Source organism: Chiloscyllium punctatum, chromosome 11 (genome assembly GCF_047496795.1).
Source record: "Chiloscyllium punctatum isolate Juve2018m chromosome 11, sChiPun1.3, whole genome shotgun sequence".
In the NCBI taxonomy this organism is placed as follows: Eukaryota; Metazoa; Chordata; class Chondrichthyes; order Orectolobiformes; family Hemiscylliidae; genus Chiloscyllium; species Chiloscyllium punctatum.
Window position 1 is genome coordinate 81,369,015 of NC_092749.1, and position 17,209 is coordinate 81,386,223.

At 42.2% G+C, this 17,209-nt stretch overlaps 1 protein-coding gene across 9 annotated transcripts in view; it reads right to left on the reverse strand.

Moving 5' to 3' along the window:
• The window catches only part of dop1a (DOP1 leucine zipper like protein A), a 344,210-nt gene that overhangs the window by 180,534 nt on the left and 146,467 nt on the right, over positions 1 to 17,209 (reverse strand). For all 9 annotated transcript variants that reach the window (XM_072581124.1, XM_072581119.1, XM_072581125.1 and 6 more), the window contains 2 exons: positions 15,294 to 15,524; positions 11,430 to 12,048 (listed from right to left, as the gene is read on the reverse strand). In XM_072581124.1, the coding sequence (XP_072437225.1) occupies positions 11,430 to 12,048; positions 15,294 to 15,524 (850 nt within the window). The remainder of the gene's footprint in view (positions 1 to 11,429; positions 12,049 to 15,293; positions 15,525 to 17,209) is intronic.

The window sequence follows — 17,209 nt, forward strand, 5'->3', positions numbered from 1 at the left end:
GTCTTAACTGGTCATCCCTCTTATAGATTAATGGAGGGAAGAATCTGGAATTAAATTAATAGTTTTGTCACAACCCTCATTTTATTGGTGCAGTGTGCCATAACTTTTATATAAGCTTTTATTTGCAATACATGCCCACCTTAAGTGGGTGGAACAGGTAGGTAAAGTGGTTAAGAAGTCATATAGGATAATTAAGAAATTTGTGCAGCTGAACACAAAAGCCAATCTAGAAAAATCTACAGAGAAAGGCTGACATCTAAAAATGACAACTGGAGTTGAAAGTGATTTGCTGTAAATTTTAAAGAGAATTTATCAGACCAGTATTGTACATTGGAAGGTAAAAGATAGGTTTGGGAGAAAGGAGTTGTAAATAGCTGTTGGTTTAATGTTCTCTGTTGGACCTAGAGAATAAAATTATTAATTTTTACTTTAAATAGTGACATCTGGGATAGTTCTTTGCCTCTCTAAATTTAACAGATTACGGCACAAGGTGAGCTTCTCTATGTGTCGGGTTTAAATTAGCAAAGGGATTTACCCCATGTCATAACACTACCACCCAAGCTGTTCCAGTATAGACACAACACTGGCACCTACTGACAATATGGAACATTGCCCAGATAAGTCCTATACAAATCCAACCAAGCCCATTACCACACCATCAGTCAACTGTCCATCATCAGCAAAGTGATGAAAGGGATGATCAACAGTGCCAGCAAGTGACACTTGCAAAGGGAAAACCTGGCCATTGACACTCAATTTGGATTTCATGAGGACTACACAGCTCCTGACTTCATTCCCATCTTGGATTAGTGGTGCTGGAAGAGCACAGCAGTTCAGGCAGCATCCAACGAGCAGCGAAATCAATGTTTCAGGCAAAAGCCCTTCATCAGGAATAAAGGCAGTGAGTCTGCAGCATGGAGAGATAAGCTAGAGGAGGGTGGGGGTGGGGAGAGAGTAGCATTGAGTACAATGGGTGAGTGGGGGAGGAGATGAAGGTGATAGGTCAAGGAGGAGAGGGTGGAGTGGATAGGTGGAAAAGAAGATAGGCAGGTCGGACAAGTCAAGGAGACAGTAACTGAGCTGGAAGTTTGAAACTAGGATGAGGTGGGGGAAGGGGAAATGAGGAAGCTGTTGAAGTCCACATTGATGCCCTGGGGTTGAAGTGTTCCGAGGCGGAAGATGAGGTGTTCTTCCTCCAGGCGTCTGGTGGTGAGGGAGGGGCGGTGAAGGAGGCCCAGGACCTCCATGTCCTCGGCAGAGTGGGAGGGGGAGTTGAAATGTTGGGCCACGGGGCGGTTTGATTGATTGGTGCGGGTGTCCTGGAGATGTTCCCTAAAGCGCTCTGCTAGGACGCACCCAGTCTCCCCAGTGTAGAGGAGACCACATCGGGAGCAACGGATACAATAAATGATATTGGTGGATGTGCAGGTGAAACTTTGATGGATGTAGAAGGCTCCTTTAGGGCCTTGGATAGAGGTGAGGGAGGAGGTGTGGGCACAGGTTTTACAGTTCCTGCGGTGGCAGGGGAAAGTGCCAGAATGGGAGGGTGGGTCGTAGGGGGGTGTGGACCTGACCAGGTAGTCACGGAGGGAACGGTCTTTGCGGAAGGCGGAAAGAGGTGGGGAGGGAAATATATCCCTGGTGGTGGGGTCTTTTTGGAGGTGGTGGAAATGTCGGTGGATGATTTGGTTGATGCGAAGGTTTGTAGGGTGGAAGGTGAGCACCAGGGGCGTTCTGTCCTTGTTACGGTTGGAGGGGTGGGGTCTGAGGGCGGAGGTGCGGGACTTGACTACCATGACATCAAGACTGGACTTCAAGTGTGGCATTAAAAAAAACCCTAACAGGGTCTTGCATCAAGGGAGCTAGGCAGCAGATTAAAAAGTAGGACTTCAATGGTCGTAATCACTGGACTATTTCTGGTACCAAGTGGTCAGAGTTTAGAAATAGGAAAACAGGACAGATGAATGCATGGCTCAAAAGGTTTGTGCAAGGGAAAAGGTTTTAGATTCCTGGATTAATGGAACCATTTTTGAGGAAGATGGAGCATATACAAACAGGACTCTCTGCACCTGAACCACATTGGGACCAACATCCGTGCAGCTAGGTTTGCCCGTGCTGCTGAGTTTAAACTAGTCTGACAGAATATTGATGAAACAGAGTCACATCATGCTACAGCAAAGGATGCGAGTAACAGGGAGCTCAGCTGTGTTGGTTGTCAAGGGGATACAGAAGGCTGGATGGTCTTTAAGGCTTGGAGTGTAATAGGTAAGACTACTTAATTAATGGCATGGATTCACAGATGGAATAGGATATTGTAGCCATCACAGAAACATGGTTGAGGGAAGGGCTGAACTGGCAATTCAACATTTCGGGGCATAAGAATGTTTAGGAAAGACACAGGAGAGTGTAGGAAGGGTGGTTACATAGTACTATTAATTAATGAGTTAATTACTGCAATAAGGAAAGATGATATCTTGGAAGGGTCCCCAAATTACTTTGTGGTTAGGAATGTTAAGGGGGCAGCTACTTTACTGGGAACGTAATATAGGGCCTCAGAGTCAGTAGGAAGTAGAGGACCAAACATGTTGATAGTTCACAGAGATCTGTCAGAGTAATGATCAGATTATAGTTCTAGGCGATTTCAAATTTCCCAACATAAATCAGGATAGTCCTAGTGTTAAGGGTCTAAAGGAAGCAGACTTCTTGAAATGTACCCAGAGTTTTTCATTTCAATACACAGAAGGCCTAATAAGGGACGGCAAAGTTTTCGATCTGGTTCTCGGGAAGGAAGTCAGACAAATGTGAGATAGTGGGGGAATATTTAGGCGATAAACACTGCAACATGATACCGTTCTAATTTGTTCTGATGGCCTGCAAAAACGTCTTTGGATTTGGGGAAGGCAGATTTTATTAAAATGAAGCAGAATCTGGCCACAGTAGACTGGGAACAGCTCCTTTGGATAAGTCTATACTGGAACAATCAGGGAGCATTTAAAAAGGAGCTTGGGAAGAGTACAGATCCAACCTTTAGAGGAAAATGTAGGAACAATACGTTCAGAGAACTCGAGATGTCTAGGACAAGTGAGTACTGGAGAAGGAACAGTAGGGCTTTTAGCAAGTCCAAAGGGAGCAATTCAGCTATCACCCTAAAGGAATACAGGAAATGCAGGAGGCAACTTAACAAAGCAACTGGAAGAGCAAAAGGGAGTATGAAAGAATACTTGTGTACATGATTAGGAGAAGCCTAAGATATATTAAAGTATATTAAAGGGAAGAGGTTAACCAGGCAAAGAGTAGGGACCATTAGGGACTAAGGGGCAACCTGTGTGAGAAGCCGCAGGATACTGGAAAGGTATTGAATGAATGCTTCTCTTCAGTCTTGAAAAGGAGAACGTAAGTACAGAATTCAGGAAAAAGGACTGTGAGAGACACTTGCACAGTTTGAATTAGGAAATAAGGATCTTTTGGAGGCTCCCACAAACATAAAAATGGACAAATCCCCTGGTCCGGATGAACTGCATCCTGCTCCTTTATGGGAATTGAAGCAGGAAATTGCAGGGGCTCTGACAAAAAATTTTAATTCCTCTCTGGCCAAGGGGCAATTGCCAGTGGACTGGAAGTCGGCTAATGTTGTTCCACTTTTTACGAAGGGTGGTAGAGATGAACCAGGAAAATTACAGACTAGTGAGTCTAACAGCAGTGGTACAGAAACTATTGCAGAAAATACTGAAGGAGTGAATTCTTACCCAATTGGAAAGGCATGGGTTAATTAGGAATAGTCAGCATGGCTTTGTCAGAGTGAGATGATGTCTAGCAAATTTGTTAAGAGTCTTTGAAAATGTGATCAAGTGCTTGGGGGTGAGTGAACTTCACTTGATGTAGTTCATTTGGATTTTAGCAAAGCTCTTGACGAGTCCCACATGGGAGACTGATTGAGAAGGTTAAAGCGGATAACTTGGTGAGATGGATCAGAACCTGGCTTAGTTACAGGACACAAATGGTAGTGACAGAAGGCTATTCAAGTGACTGGAGAGCAGTGTCTAGTGGTGTACCAAAAGGGTCAGTACTGGGAGCCTTACTGTTTGTCACATACATAAATGATACAGATGAAAATGTGAAGGGAATATTCAGCAAATTTGCAGGTGACACCAAGACTAAATTTACTCATTCACAAGATGAGGGCATCACTGGCTAGGCCAGCATTTATTGCCCACCCTTAATTGCCCACATGGCAGTTAAGAGTCAACCACGTTGCTGTAGGTCTGGAGTCACATGTTGGCCAGACCAGTTAAGGATGACAGATTTTCTTTTCTAAAAGAACAACAGTGAACACGGTGAGCTTTTCCTAACAATTGGCAATGGATTCATGGTAGAGAGGATAATAGTGAAGAAGGTGGTTGTACAATACAGGAAGATAGAAGTGGTTTAGTCAGATGGGCTGACCAGTGGCAGATGGAATTTAACACAGATAAATGCAAGCTGATGCACTTTGAAAGAAGAAACAAGATGACAAGAGTATTTAATGAATGGCAGGACACTGGGTAGCTTATAGGAATAGAGGGATTCACAGATCCCTGAAGTCAGCAGAGCATAGGAATAGGACAGGTAAGGCAGCATATGGGAGACTTGCTTTCATCAGTTGTGGCACAGTTTATAAGAGCAAGAAGGTACTGTTGGAGTTGAACATTGATTAAGCCACACCTGGAGCACTGTGTACAATTCTGGTCACCTCACTGCAGGAAGGATGTGACAGAACTAGAGGTACAGAATAGATTCACCAGGAGAAATAAGATGACACTAGATAGGCTTGGATTGCTTTCTTCCGAGCAGAGAAGACAGAGAGGGGATATGGTTGAGATGTATAAGATTATGAGGGGTTTGGACAAGGTGAATAGAAAGCAGCTGTTCCTCCTGGTTGAGACGTCAATCATGAGAAAGCAAGCTTTAGGCAAAAGGGCAGGAGATTTGAGAAAAGAATGTTTTCACTCAGCAGGTATTGGAAATCTGGAATGCACTGCCTGGGAAGGTAATAGAGGCTGGAAATCTTGCAATTTTCAAAAACATTTGAATGAAAATTTTAAATATCATAAATTCAATGAATCAGACAAGTGCAGGATATGGGGATTAGCACACCTTTAGTGATTGTTATGTTGGTGCAGACTTGATGGGCCAAAGGGCCATTTCTGCACTGTCTGAATCTATGAATCTGTGTGTGAGGGCAATGGGGATTTTAAAGGTGATTACAGTTTTGATTAGTTGTGTTATATGCTGACTGTTTCTAACATTTTTCCCACAGCCAAAATCGAATTATGTGTAATAAATAATAACTCCTATTAAGTACAGAAATCTGGTCCATGTTTTCCATTAACCCTGGCGTGAAAATCAAATAAATTGGGAAATTTTGTGCACTTTCTGAAATCTATATTTTTTGTGACGACTCCAGGAATAAAAGGCCTTTATTTCAAGTGCAGAACCCAGTAAATCATGACATTGAGCAATTCATCACATATGTTGAGGCATAATTGTTCAACAGACTTTATGGGGCTCATTTGTTTAATATTGCTGTTCTAAACCTGTTTCCTGCTGTGATGTCCAGGCTCTTCTACAGGTGTTTTCATCCTTATCTTTCCTACCTGCAATTCTTCCCACCTACTGAGGCTGCATCCAGTACCAGGGTGATCTCACAACACTGCAATCAAGCCCTTTAGTCTTTTGTGAGACCGTGGACCAACTTAGACTTTCTCTACTTCAAAGCCTTCCTCGTATACCCCCAACTCTCCTTCAAACTCAGCAGTTTTTCCACCCTCACAGATAGCCTTTCAATATGAATATCATTAAACACAGCGCTGTGAACAAAATTTTCTAATATTATTGAATACACTATTAGAAACGCAGGCAAATAAGAGATGCCAGGTGCTCCAGTTTCTCCTATTACTTTACATTATGCTTTTGCCATAGTTTGATGTTGAAGCCAGAATGCCATCTGCAAGTATAACCTTTAATTATAAGTAATAAATCTGCACCATTGTATTGATGGTACATTCATCAATGTCTGGAAACACAAGTTAGAGCACATTATTTCATGCAGGATTTACAGGCTATGTTGTAAATCAAACTTGATCTCCATCATCTGTACACTACTCCAGCCTCACCCATATCACCTCCCTACAACATGCACTGCAGTAATTCACCAAGACTCCTTTTACAGCATCTTCCAAAACTGCAACTTCTACCACCTAGAGGGTCAAGAGAAGATAGAACATAGATGCGCTGACCTGTGAACTATTCTCAGCTCGTCCCCCTACACTATCCCAAAATCATCCATGTGCTTATCTAAGGGTTGTTTAAATCTCCCTAATGTGGTGACTTGACTACCTTAGCAGGTAGGGCATTTCATGCCCTTAGCACTCTCTGCGTAAAGAACCTGCCTCTGACATCTGTCTTAAATCTATCACCCCTCAATTTGTAGTTATGCCCCCTCATACGTCCTGGGAAAAAGACTTTCACTGTCTATTCTATCTAATCTTCTGATCATCTTGTTTGTCTCTATCAAATCCCCTCTTAGCCTTCTTCTTTCCAATGAGAACAGACCAAAGTCTCTCAGCATTTCCTCATAAGACCTTCCCTCCAGACCAGGCAACATCCTGGCAAATCTCCTCTGCATCTTGTCCAATGCTTCCACATCCTTCCCGAAACACGTACACAATATTCCAAGTGTGGTCGCACCAGCGTTTTGTATAGTTGCAGCATGATATTGCAGTTCCGGAACTCAATCGCTCTACCAATAAAACCTAACACACAGTATCCTTCTGAACAGCACTATCTACCTGGGTGGCAACTTTCAGGGATCTATGCACATGGACTCCAAGATCCCTCTGCACATCCACACTACCAAGAATCTTTCCTTTAACCCAGTAATCTGCCTTGCGTTATTCTTCCCAAAGTGCATCAACTCACATTTAGCTGCATTGAACTTCATTTGCCACCTGTCAGCCCAATTCTGCAGTTTATCCAAGTCCCCCTGCAACCTGTAACATTCTTCCAAACTGTCCACTACTCCACCGACTTTAGTGTCGTCTGCAAACTTGCTAGTCCATCCACCTATGCCTGCGTCTAAGTCATTTATAAAAGTGACAAACAGCAGTGGTCCCAAAACAGACCCTTGTGGCACACCGCTAGTAACCGGACTCCAGGCTGAATAATTTCCATCAACCACCACTTGCTGCCTTCTTCCAGAAAGCCAGTTTCTAATCCAAACTGCTAAATCACCCTCAATCCCATGCCTCTACATTTTCTCCATCAGCCTACCATGTGGAACCTTATCAAAGGCTTTACTGAAGTCCATCTATACCACGACAACTGCCCTACCTCATCTACATGCTTGGTCACCTTCTCAAAAAACTCAATGAGGTTTGTGAGACATGACCTGCCCTTGACGAAACCATGTTGACTATATGAAATCAAATTGCTGCTTGCTAGATGATTAAAAATCTTATCTCTTATAATCCTTTCCAAAATCTTTCCTAGAACAGAAGTAAGGCTCACTGGTCTATAATTACCTGGGTCATCTCTGCTGCCCTTCTTGAACAAGGGCACAACATTTGCAATCCTCCAGTCCTCTAGTACTAAACCTGTAGACAATGACAACTCAAATATCAAAGCCAAAGGCTCTGCTATCTCCTCCCTAGCTTCCCAGAGAATCCTCGGATAAATCCCATCCAGCCCAGGGGGCTTGTCTACTTTCACTCCTTCTAGAATTGATAACAACTGTGCGTAACTACCCTCGATCCTTTCTAGTCTAATATCTCGTACCTCATTCTTCTCTACAATATTCTCCTTTTCCTGAGTGAAAACCGATGAGAAATGTTCATTTAGCACCTCTCCGATCTCCACAGGGTCCACACTCAACTTCCCACTTCTGTCTTCGACTGGCCCTATCCCTACCCTAATCATCCTTTTATTCCTCACATACCTATAGAAAGCTTTAGGGGTCTCCTTTATTCTATTTGCTAAAGACTGCTCGTGTCCTCTCTTTGCTCTTCTTAACTCTCTTTAAATCCTTCCTAGCTGATCTGTAACTCTCCATCGCTGCATCTGAACCATCTTGCCTCATCAACACATAAGCCTCTTCCTTCTTCTTCTTCTTAACAGAAGAATGGGAACACCAAAGTTTCCCACAACATGACACACTGACCTGACTTGGAACTATTTCACTGTTCTTTTACTGTCACTGGTTCAAAGTTGATCACAGAACAGTACAGTACAGGAACAGGCTCTTCAGCCCACCGTGTCTGTGCCAACCATAATGCCATTCTAAATTAATCCCATCTGCCCACACTTGGTCCATATCCCACTATTTCACTGCCTATTAATGTGTCTCTTTAAATGCATCTTAAACTTTTCCATTGTATCTGCTTCTACAACATCCCCTGGCAGTTTTCCAGGTGTCTACTATCCTTCTTAAAACTAAGAGCACAGATAGACACATGATAGTACAATGACGTTGCTATAACAGAAACTTTGCTAAAGAAGGGGCAAAATTGGCAGTTCAATACTCTTGGGTATAGAGTTTTCAGGCAGGAGGGGGAGGGTAGCAGGGACAGAGTTTTGGTTAAAGAATTACAGTCGTGAGAAGGGATAATATACTAAATGGGTTATCAAATATTGCTTCGTGGTTTGACCTTGGGAATAAAAATGGGGCAGTCACACTACTTGGAGTGTATTACAGACTCCCAAATGGTGAGAGGAAGATAGACGAACATATGTGTAGACAAATTTCTGCCTGTAGGAAGAGAGCAATACAGTAAGAGACTTCAACAATCCCAATATCAACTGGGTTTTAAACAATGTAAGAGGCATTGACAGTGACAAATTCATGCACTATGTCCAGGAATTTCTTCTTTATACATGACAAGCCCAATGACAGGAGATGCAATTTTGGATTTAGTTTTGTGAAATGAAAATGGCCAAGTGGGTGAAGTGACAGTGGGTGACCGTATCAGGGTTGGTGATCACAGTTTAGCTAGATTCAGTGTTATTACAGAAAAGGACAGAGATAGATCAGGAATTTTAAAAAGGTTTTAATAAGAGAAAGGCAAGTATTACAAGACTGAGAAATTATTTAGCTAAGGTGGATTAGACAGGGCCGATAAAGATAAAACAGTGGTAACCCAGGCACTAAAAAGCGAGATCCTTAGGGCACAGAAGATCCTTAGAGACATGCTCCCTCCAAAAATATGAATGATAGTGCCAAATCTAGACCCCTATGGTTGTCTAGAAAAATACAGGGGAAGAGTAAACAAAAAAAAAGCTTGTGCTAGCTACTGCAGATAGCATAGAGAAGTATAGAACATACAGGTATTAAGTTTAAACAAAAAGGAAATCAAAGAGAGGGCAAGTTAAAAAATTAGCAAGCAACAGAAAAACCCAAAAATGTTTTACCAGTATATAAGGACCAAAAGGGTGGTTAAGGAAAACATGGGACCAACAAAAAGGATAATATGGATATCGTAATCCAATGGGAGCAGTGTAAAATATTGGACAAGATATTGAGAGAGAAAGTATAAGAGGATATGTTGCCAAGGCCAGATGGATTTCTCCCCAGATGTTGAAGGGGATAGCAGATGCTCGGAGGATTATTTTCCAATCTTCACCAGACACAGGTGAGGTAGCTAAGGACTGGAGGAATCTAAATGTTGTTCTGCTGTTTAAGAAGGGTGCAAAAGGAAATGGCAAACAATTATAGGCCAGTTAGGTTTACCTTGATTGTGGGCTAATTGTTAGAATCAATCCTGAGAGATTCAAGCAACTGTCACTTAGAAAGACATGGACTAGTCAAAGATAATCAGCATGGCTTTGTTAAGGGAATTTAATACCTTACAAATTTGATTGAATTCTTTGAGCAAGTTACAAGGACGATTGATGAGGGTAGTGCAGTAAATGCTGTCTACATGTATTTTGATAAGGCACACTTGTTACTTGTTTTATACAATGAATGATTTGGTTTAAGTTGGGGGTCACAATTGAGAAATTTGCAGCAAAAATTGGCCATGTAATAGATAGTGTAGAAGATAGGTGTAAGCTCCAAAATGATTAAGGTAAGTTGGTGGAGTCAGCAGCAAAATGGCAGATGGAGTTCAATGCTGTTAAATGTGAGGTAATGCATTCAGGGAGATCAAGCAGAATACACAATAAATGGGAATGTAATGAGAGAGGTGAGAAATCATGGCATGCAAGTACACATTCCCTAAAAGTACCAGTACAGGTAGATAAAATTGTAAAGTAGGTACATGGAATACTCACCTACTTTAGCAAGGTATATAAGACAATATTAGGGACATGTTGATGAAACTGGTGAGGTCACAACTGGAGTACTGTGTGCAGTTCTGGTCACCATTTTACAGGAAAGACATAATTGGTCTGCAGAAAGTGCAGAGAAGATACACTAGAATGTTGCCAGGGCTGGAGAATTGTAGCTCGAAGGAGAGACTGGAGGGGTTGGGCTGCTTTCCTTAGAACAAAGAAGGCTGAGGGGGTGACATGATTGAGGTAGACAAAATTGTGAAGTCGAGAGTAGACAGGAGGCAACTGTTTCCCTTGGCAGTGAGCCCAAAAATCATGGGTTACAGATTCAAGTCAAGTGGTATAAGAATTAGAGTGAATGTGAGGAAAATGTTTTTTTATGCAGATAATGGTAAGTGTCTAGAATTTGATGCCTGTGTTGGTGGTGGAATAGACATGCAGGAAGCTGGAAGAACACAGCAAACCAGGCAGCATCAGGAGGTGGAGAAGTCAATATTCCTGGCATAACCCTTCTTTAAGTCCCCTGTTGTGTTCTTCCAGCCGCCTGCCAATATATTGTGGATTCCATCATCTGCAGATTTTTTGTCTCTAACGGAGTTGGTGGGGGAGGCAGAGATCCTAAGCTCTTTTAAAAGGTATCTGGAACTGCACCTTAAGTGCTGTAAGGTGCAGGGGATTAGAAAGGACATCTGGTATCTTTGGGTTGGCTTAGACAAATGGCCCCCTTATGCGCGGTTTCATTTCTATGATTCTATGAAGGCTACGGATCCTGGAACTCTCTCCTGAACAAGTGTGGATATACCTACATCCCAGTATGCAGTTGTGGTTCAAGAAGGCAGTTCATGCCGCCTTCACTCGAGCAAGTAGGAACGGACAATAAATGCTGGCTTATTCAGTAACAGTCACATCCCACGAACTCGTAAGAAAAAACACACAGGCTGCAGTTTATGTTGCAACACAATGAAATTAGAAATAAGGTAGATATTCACTAATCAGAAGAAATGGTTTTGTATAGTACTGCAACCACTCTACAATGTTATATCAGTCATGTTACTTTATAAACATTGGTGGCAATGACGTAAGTATAAAGTATTTTCTCACTCTGCATATCATACAAGAGATCTTACCGGTTTCTGATTTATTGCTATGGGCTGAAGATGCTAGACTTCCTTCTGCAATGTAAACAGGAAAACTGGAACATTCAAAGAAAAGCTGGCATGCAGCAGTGAATGCATGATGATAGTCTTTTGAATTCTGTTGTTGCTCTGTTGTTTGAAATGTTGCATCACCTTGATCACCAAGGTCACTGCCACCAGTCTGGCATCTGTCTTTGCACAAATCCATCTGAAATCCTGTTGCAAATGCCCGGCAAATAATTTCATTGGGAATAATATAAAGAGTAATAAACTGGGTCAAAAACTGCTCAAAGTACTCCAGACAATACTGCATTGTTGTCTTTTGAGAAGTACCCACAGACACAGCCACTTTAGCCTCTTGGGATCTTGATGATGGTATCATTGTGTCTTCAGACCCAATGGTGGAAGCAGTTTCCGTTTCTGAGGAAGCACTGCCCTGTGGCAATGACCCAGAATCCTGACTCTCACCTAGTACTTTGTCAATGTCATCATTCTTGTCGGCCTGATACTGCACAAATTCTGTAAAACCACTTTCAGATGACTGACTGCTAGGAGGATTTTCACCATCTTCAAACACATCACCAGAAGCCCCAAGATTGGATGATGAAATCTGTTTAAAAGAAATCAACTGATTGAAAATCTAAAAAAGATAATTTTCAAAATAAAATTTTCTGATTGATGCAATTCTGCAATGAAAAATTAATTTTTGAGAAATCCCACTTCTTGAGTGGACAAGTTCCCTAGAAGATGCTTCAAAGTGCATCACTAAAGCTACATAGAACATAGAACAGTACAGCACAAAACAGGCCCTTCAGCCCACGATGTTGTGCCGCCTACTGATCCTCATGTATGCACCTCAAATTTCTGTGACCATATGTATGTCGAGGAGTCTCTTAAATGTCCCCAGTGACCCTGCCTCCACAAGTGCTGCTGGCAACGCATTCCATGCTCTCACAACTCTGTGTAAAGAACCCGCCTCTGACATCCCCTCTATACTTTCCTCCAACCAGCTTAAAACTATGACCCCTCGTGTTAGTCATTTCTGCCCTGGGAAATAGTCTCTGGCTATCAACTCTATCTATGCTTTTCATTACCTTGTATACCTCAATTAGGTCCCCTCTTCTCCTCCTTTTCTCCAATGAAAAAAGTCCGAGCTCAGTCAACCTTTCCTTATAAGATAAGCCTTCCAGTCCAGGCAGCATCCTGGTAAACCTCCTCTGAACCCGCTCCAAAGCATCCACATCTTTCTTATAATAGGGTGACCAGAACTGGACGCAGTATTCCAAGTGCGGTCTAACAAAGTTTTTTATAGAGCTGCAACAAGATCTCACGACTCTTAAACTCAATACTCCTGTTATGAAAGCCAAAACACCATATGCTTTCTTAACAACCCTGTCCACTTGGGTGGCCATTTTAAGGGATCTATGTACCTGCACCCCAAGATCCCTCTGTTCCTCCACACTACCAAGAATCCTATCCTTAATCCTGTACTCAGCTTTCAAATTCGACCTTCCAAAATGCATCACCTCATTTATCCAGGTTGAACTCCATCCCATCAGCCCATCTCTGCATCCTGTCAATGTCCCGCTGCACCCTACAACAGCCCTCTATACTGTCAACGATACCAGCAACCTTTGTGTCATCTGCAAACTTGCTGACCCATCCTTCAATCCCCTCATCCAAGTCATTAATAAAAATTACAAACAATAGAGGCCCAAGGACAGAGCCCTCTGGAACACCACTCATCACAGACTTCCAGGCAGAATATTTTCCTTCTACTACCACTCGCTGTCTTCTGTCGACCAGCCAATTCTGTATCCAGACAGCTATGTTCCCCTGAATCCCATTCCTCCTGGCCTTCTGAATGAGCCTACCATGGGGAACCTTATCAAATGCCTTGCTAAAGTCCATATACACCACATCCACAGCTCAACCCTCATCAACCTTTCTAGTCACATCCTCAAAGAACTCGATAAGGTTTGTGAGGCATGACCTGCCCCTCACAAAGCTGTGTTGACTGCATTTAATCAAGCCATGCTCTTCCAGATGGTCATAAATCCTATCCCTCAGAATCCTTTCTAACACCTTGCAGATGACAGACGTGAGACTTAATGGTCTGTAATTGCTGGGGATTTCCCTATTTCCTTTCTTGAAGAGAGGAATTACATTTGCCTTTCTCCAGTCCTCAGGTACGACTCCAGTGGAGAGCGAGGATGAAAAGAACTTCGCAAGTGGCGAAGCAATTGCATTTCTCATTTCCCAAAGCAGCTGAGGACAAATCTGGTCCGGGCCTGGCGACTTGTCAATCTTAATGTTTGACAAAATTTTCAGCACATCGGCTCCCTCTATCTCTATCCATTTCAGTATGCACACCTGCTCTTCAAAGGTTTCATTCACTACAAAGTTCGTTTCTTTCATAAAGACAGAAGCAAAAAACTCATTGCGGGCTTCCCCTACCTCCTCAGACTCCACACACAAATTCCCTATGCTATCCCTGATCGGGCCTACTCTTTCTTTGACCATTCTCTTATTCCTCACAAGTGTAAAATGCCTTTGTGTTCTCCCTAATCCATTCTGCCAAGCCTTTCTCGTGCCCCCTCCTGGCTCTCCTCAGACCATTTTTAAGCTCCTTCCTTGCCTGCCTGTAATCCTGTAGAGCTGAGCTTGACCCTAGCTTCCTCCACCTTACATAAGCTACCTTTTTCCTTTTGACGAGAAGCTCCACCGCTCTTGTCATCCAAGGTTCCTTTATCTTACCAGTTCTTGCCTGTCTCAGAGGGACAGATTTATTCATCACTTGCAACAACTCTTCCTTAAACAGTCTCCACATGTCTATTTTATTTTTCTTACATCCTTATGATTCTATGACTCTACTAGAATTTCATTGCAATAATCATGCATCATAAAGTAAAGGTAATGATGGTGTTCTAGTGTGAAGCACTTTTTAAGTTCATCAGAATTTTCTTTCTTGGTGTGGTAAAATTAGTACTATAGCCCATATGAAAACCACACAATCAATATGACTAGTATCATTGTTGATGACATCTTTTGAGCAAAAAGTGTCAGGGATTACAAAATCTGACAAGGACAATTCCTGATTACTGAGTACTTTCAGCTGTTGTTGTTTAGGTTTCAGATTTGTAGCAGCAAAATTTTAACTTTGAATCTATTGTTACCCAACTATTGCGGTATGTTTTGCCAAAAGCATCACAAATCCCATTTTCCTTCTTACCATTTGCTGCCCTCCTCCACCAGCCCATACAGTTCCCTTTGATATTCTGGGACATTATTCATGATCAAGAATTCTAGCAAATATTTGATTTATTTCAATAAAACAGGAGCCATTTGTAACAAAAGTGAAAGCTTCTTCTAGGTTAACATTGCCCTTACGTAAAACACAGAAACTTAAAAAAAGACTTGTTGGGTATATTCAGAGAAATGCTGAAATATCTAAACCAGAAAAAAAGGTTTTCAGTAAATTAATCTCAACTAGGAGAGCAATAGGGTTGCTATCATCAGCCTCACTGCCACTGGGTTAGTGGTAAAAGGGAAATCAAGTTGGGTAACTGTTCTGATCCACTAAAAAGTATTATGAAAGCCCAAAAGTAAGGAAGTTCCAATCCATTATTGGACTGCCGAGGATCATTCTAGTTGTAATTTGTAGAATTTTTAATATTGGGGGTGGGCTGTGATTTCTTAATTTAATCCTGCTCTCAATTCAATATTGACCCCAGTTTACATTGTGAGAATGTGCCTTTATTTGGACATTAGGATCATGAAAAAATTTCAACACTACATTCAAACTAACATTTAATCAAAACTGCATCAAAACACACAACAGAAAAATACATGTACCTTTTGAACTTCTTTCTGTTGGACAAAGCTCGTGCTTCCTGGAAATTGCAATTTACACTCTGCCCCAGGTGATAGCAAGGGTGGCTGCACTTTACTAAGTATCTTTGAGCACAGCTTTAAGCAATCAGTGAGTTCAGACAGGCATAAAGCTGGCAAGTGGCTTGTCAGGCCAGATATCATTCGCAGCAGCAACTGGGGTAAATGTTCAGTTTGAATCTCAATGTAGGTCTCCTAATGGGCAAAAACATAACACAGGTAAGTGAAATATTACACTCAGTGATCTATTGATGTACAAGCTGACTGCAACAACAAAGCAGAAACAAATTGGTGGATCCCAACTTGCTGTTTAAAAGAGCACAAGAGATATTCTGGAATAAAAACAGAAAATGCTGGAAATATTCAGTAATCTGACAGCATGTGTAGAAGCAGATGATTCAGGTTAATTGGAACATTGCAAATACAAATGCAAGGTCACAACCTGAAATGCTGTGTTTCTCTTCTCAAAGACGGAGTGTCATGGACTTCATACAGCACAGAAATAGATCGGTGCAACTCGTCCAGATATCCAAAACTGATCCAGTCCCATTTGCCAGCATTTGGCCCAAATCCCTCTAAACCCTTCCTATTCATGTACCCATCTAGATGCCTTTTAAATGTTCTAATTGTACCTACCTCCACCACTTCCTCTGGCAGCTCATTCCATACGTGCACCACTCTGCATGAAAATGTTGCCACTCAGTTCCCTTCTAAGTCATTCCCCTCTCAGCTTAAACCTATGCTGTCTGGTTTGGGATCCCCTACCCTGGGGAAAAGACCTTGGCTATTCACCCTATCCATGAACCTGTGTCCCCTAGTTCATCTCCACCCTGGGAAAAAGCCTCATACTTTCCGCTCTATCCATGCCATTCACAATCTTATGAATTTCTATCAGGTCGCCCATTAACCTCATTGCTTTCCAGTGTAAACAAATTTAGTCTATCCAAACTTTCTTCATAGCTAAAATTTACCGTAACAGGCAACATTCTGGTGAACCTTTTCTGTATCCACTCAAAAGTGTCAAACATCCTTCTGGTAGTGTGGTGACCAGAACTGCACATAATATTCCAGGTGTGGCCTCAGTGAAGTTAACCTAGAACAGTACAGCACAGTACAGACCCTTCAGCCCTCGATGTCTTGCCGAACTTTTATCCTAGTCTAAGATGAAACTAATATACAAATCCTTCATGTTGTTATCATCCATGTGCCTATCCAAGAGTTGCTTAAATGACTCTCACATATCCAACTCTACTCCCACTGCTGGCAGTGCTTTCCACACACCTATCCCTCTCTGTGTAAAGAACATCTCCCCTGAACCTTCCTCCAATCACCTTAAAATTATGCCCCCTTATGACAGCCATTTCCACCCCTGGAAAAACTCTCTGGCTATCCACTCTATGCCTCTCATAATCTTATACACTGCTATCAAGTCACCTCTCATCCTTCTTTCCTCCAATGAGAAAAGCCTCCTTCATTCTTTTTCCATAAGAAAGACCTCCTGACCAGGCAGCATCCTGGTAAATCTCCTCTGCATCCTCTCTAAAGCTTCCACATCCTTCCTATAATGAGGAGACCAGGACGGAATACAGTATTCCATGTGTGGTCTAACAGGTCTTTGTAGAGCTGCAGCATAACCTCGCGCTCTTAAACTCAATTCCCCTGCTAATGAAAGCCAACACACCATACACCTTCTCAACAACCATATCAACTTGGGTGGCAACTTTGAGGGATCGATGGATGTGTACCCCAAGATCCCTCTGTTCCTCCACACTGCTAAGAATCCTGCCTTTAACCCTGTAATTTTCATTCAAATTCGAATTTCCAAGATGAATCACTTCTCAGCCCAATTCTGCATCCTGTCAATGTCCCGTGGCAACCTA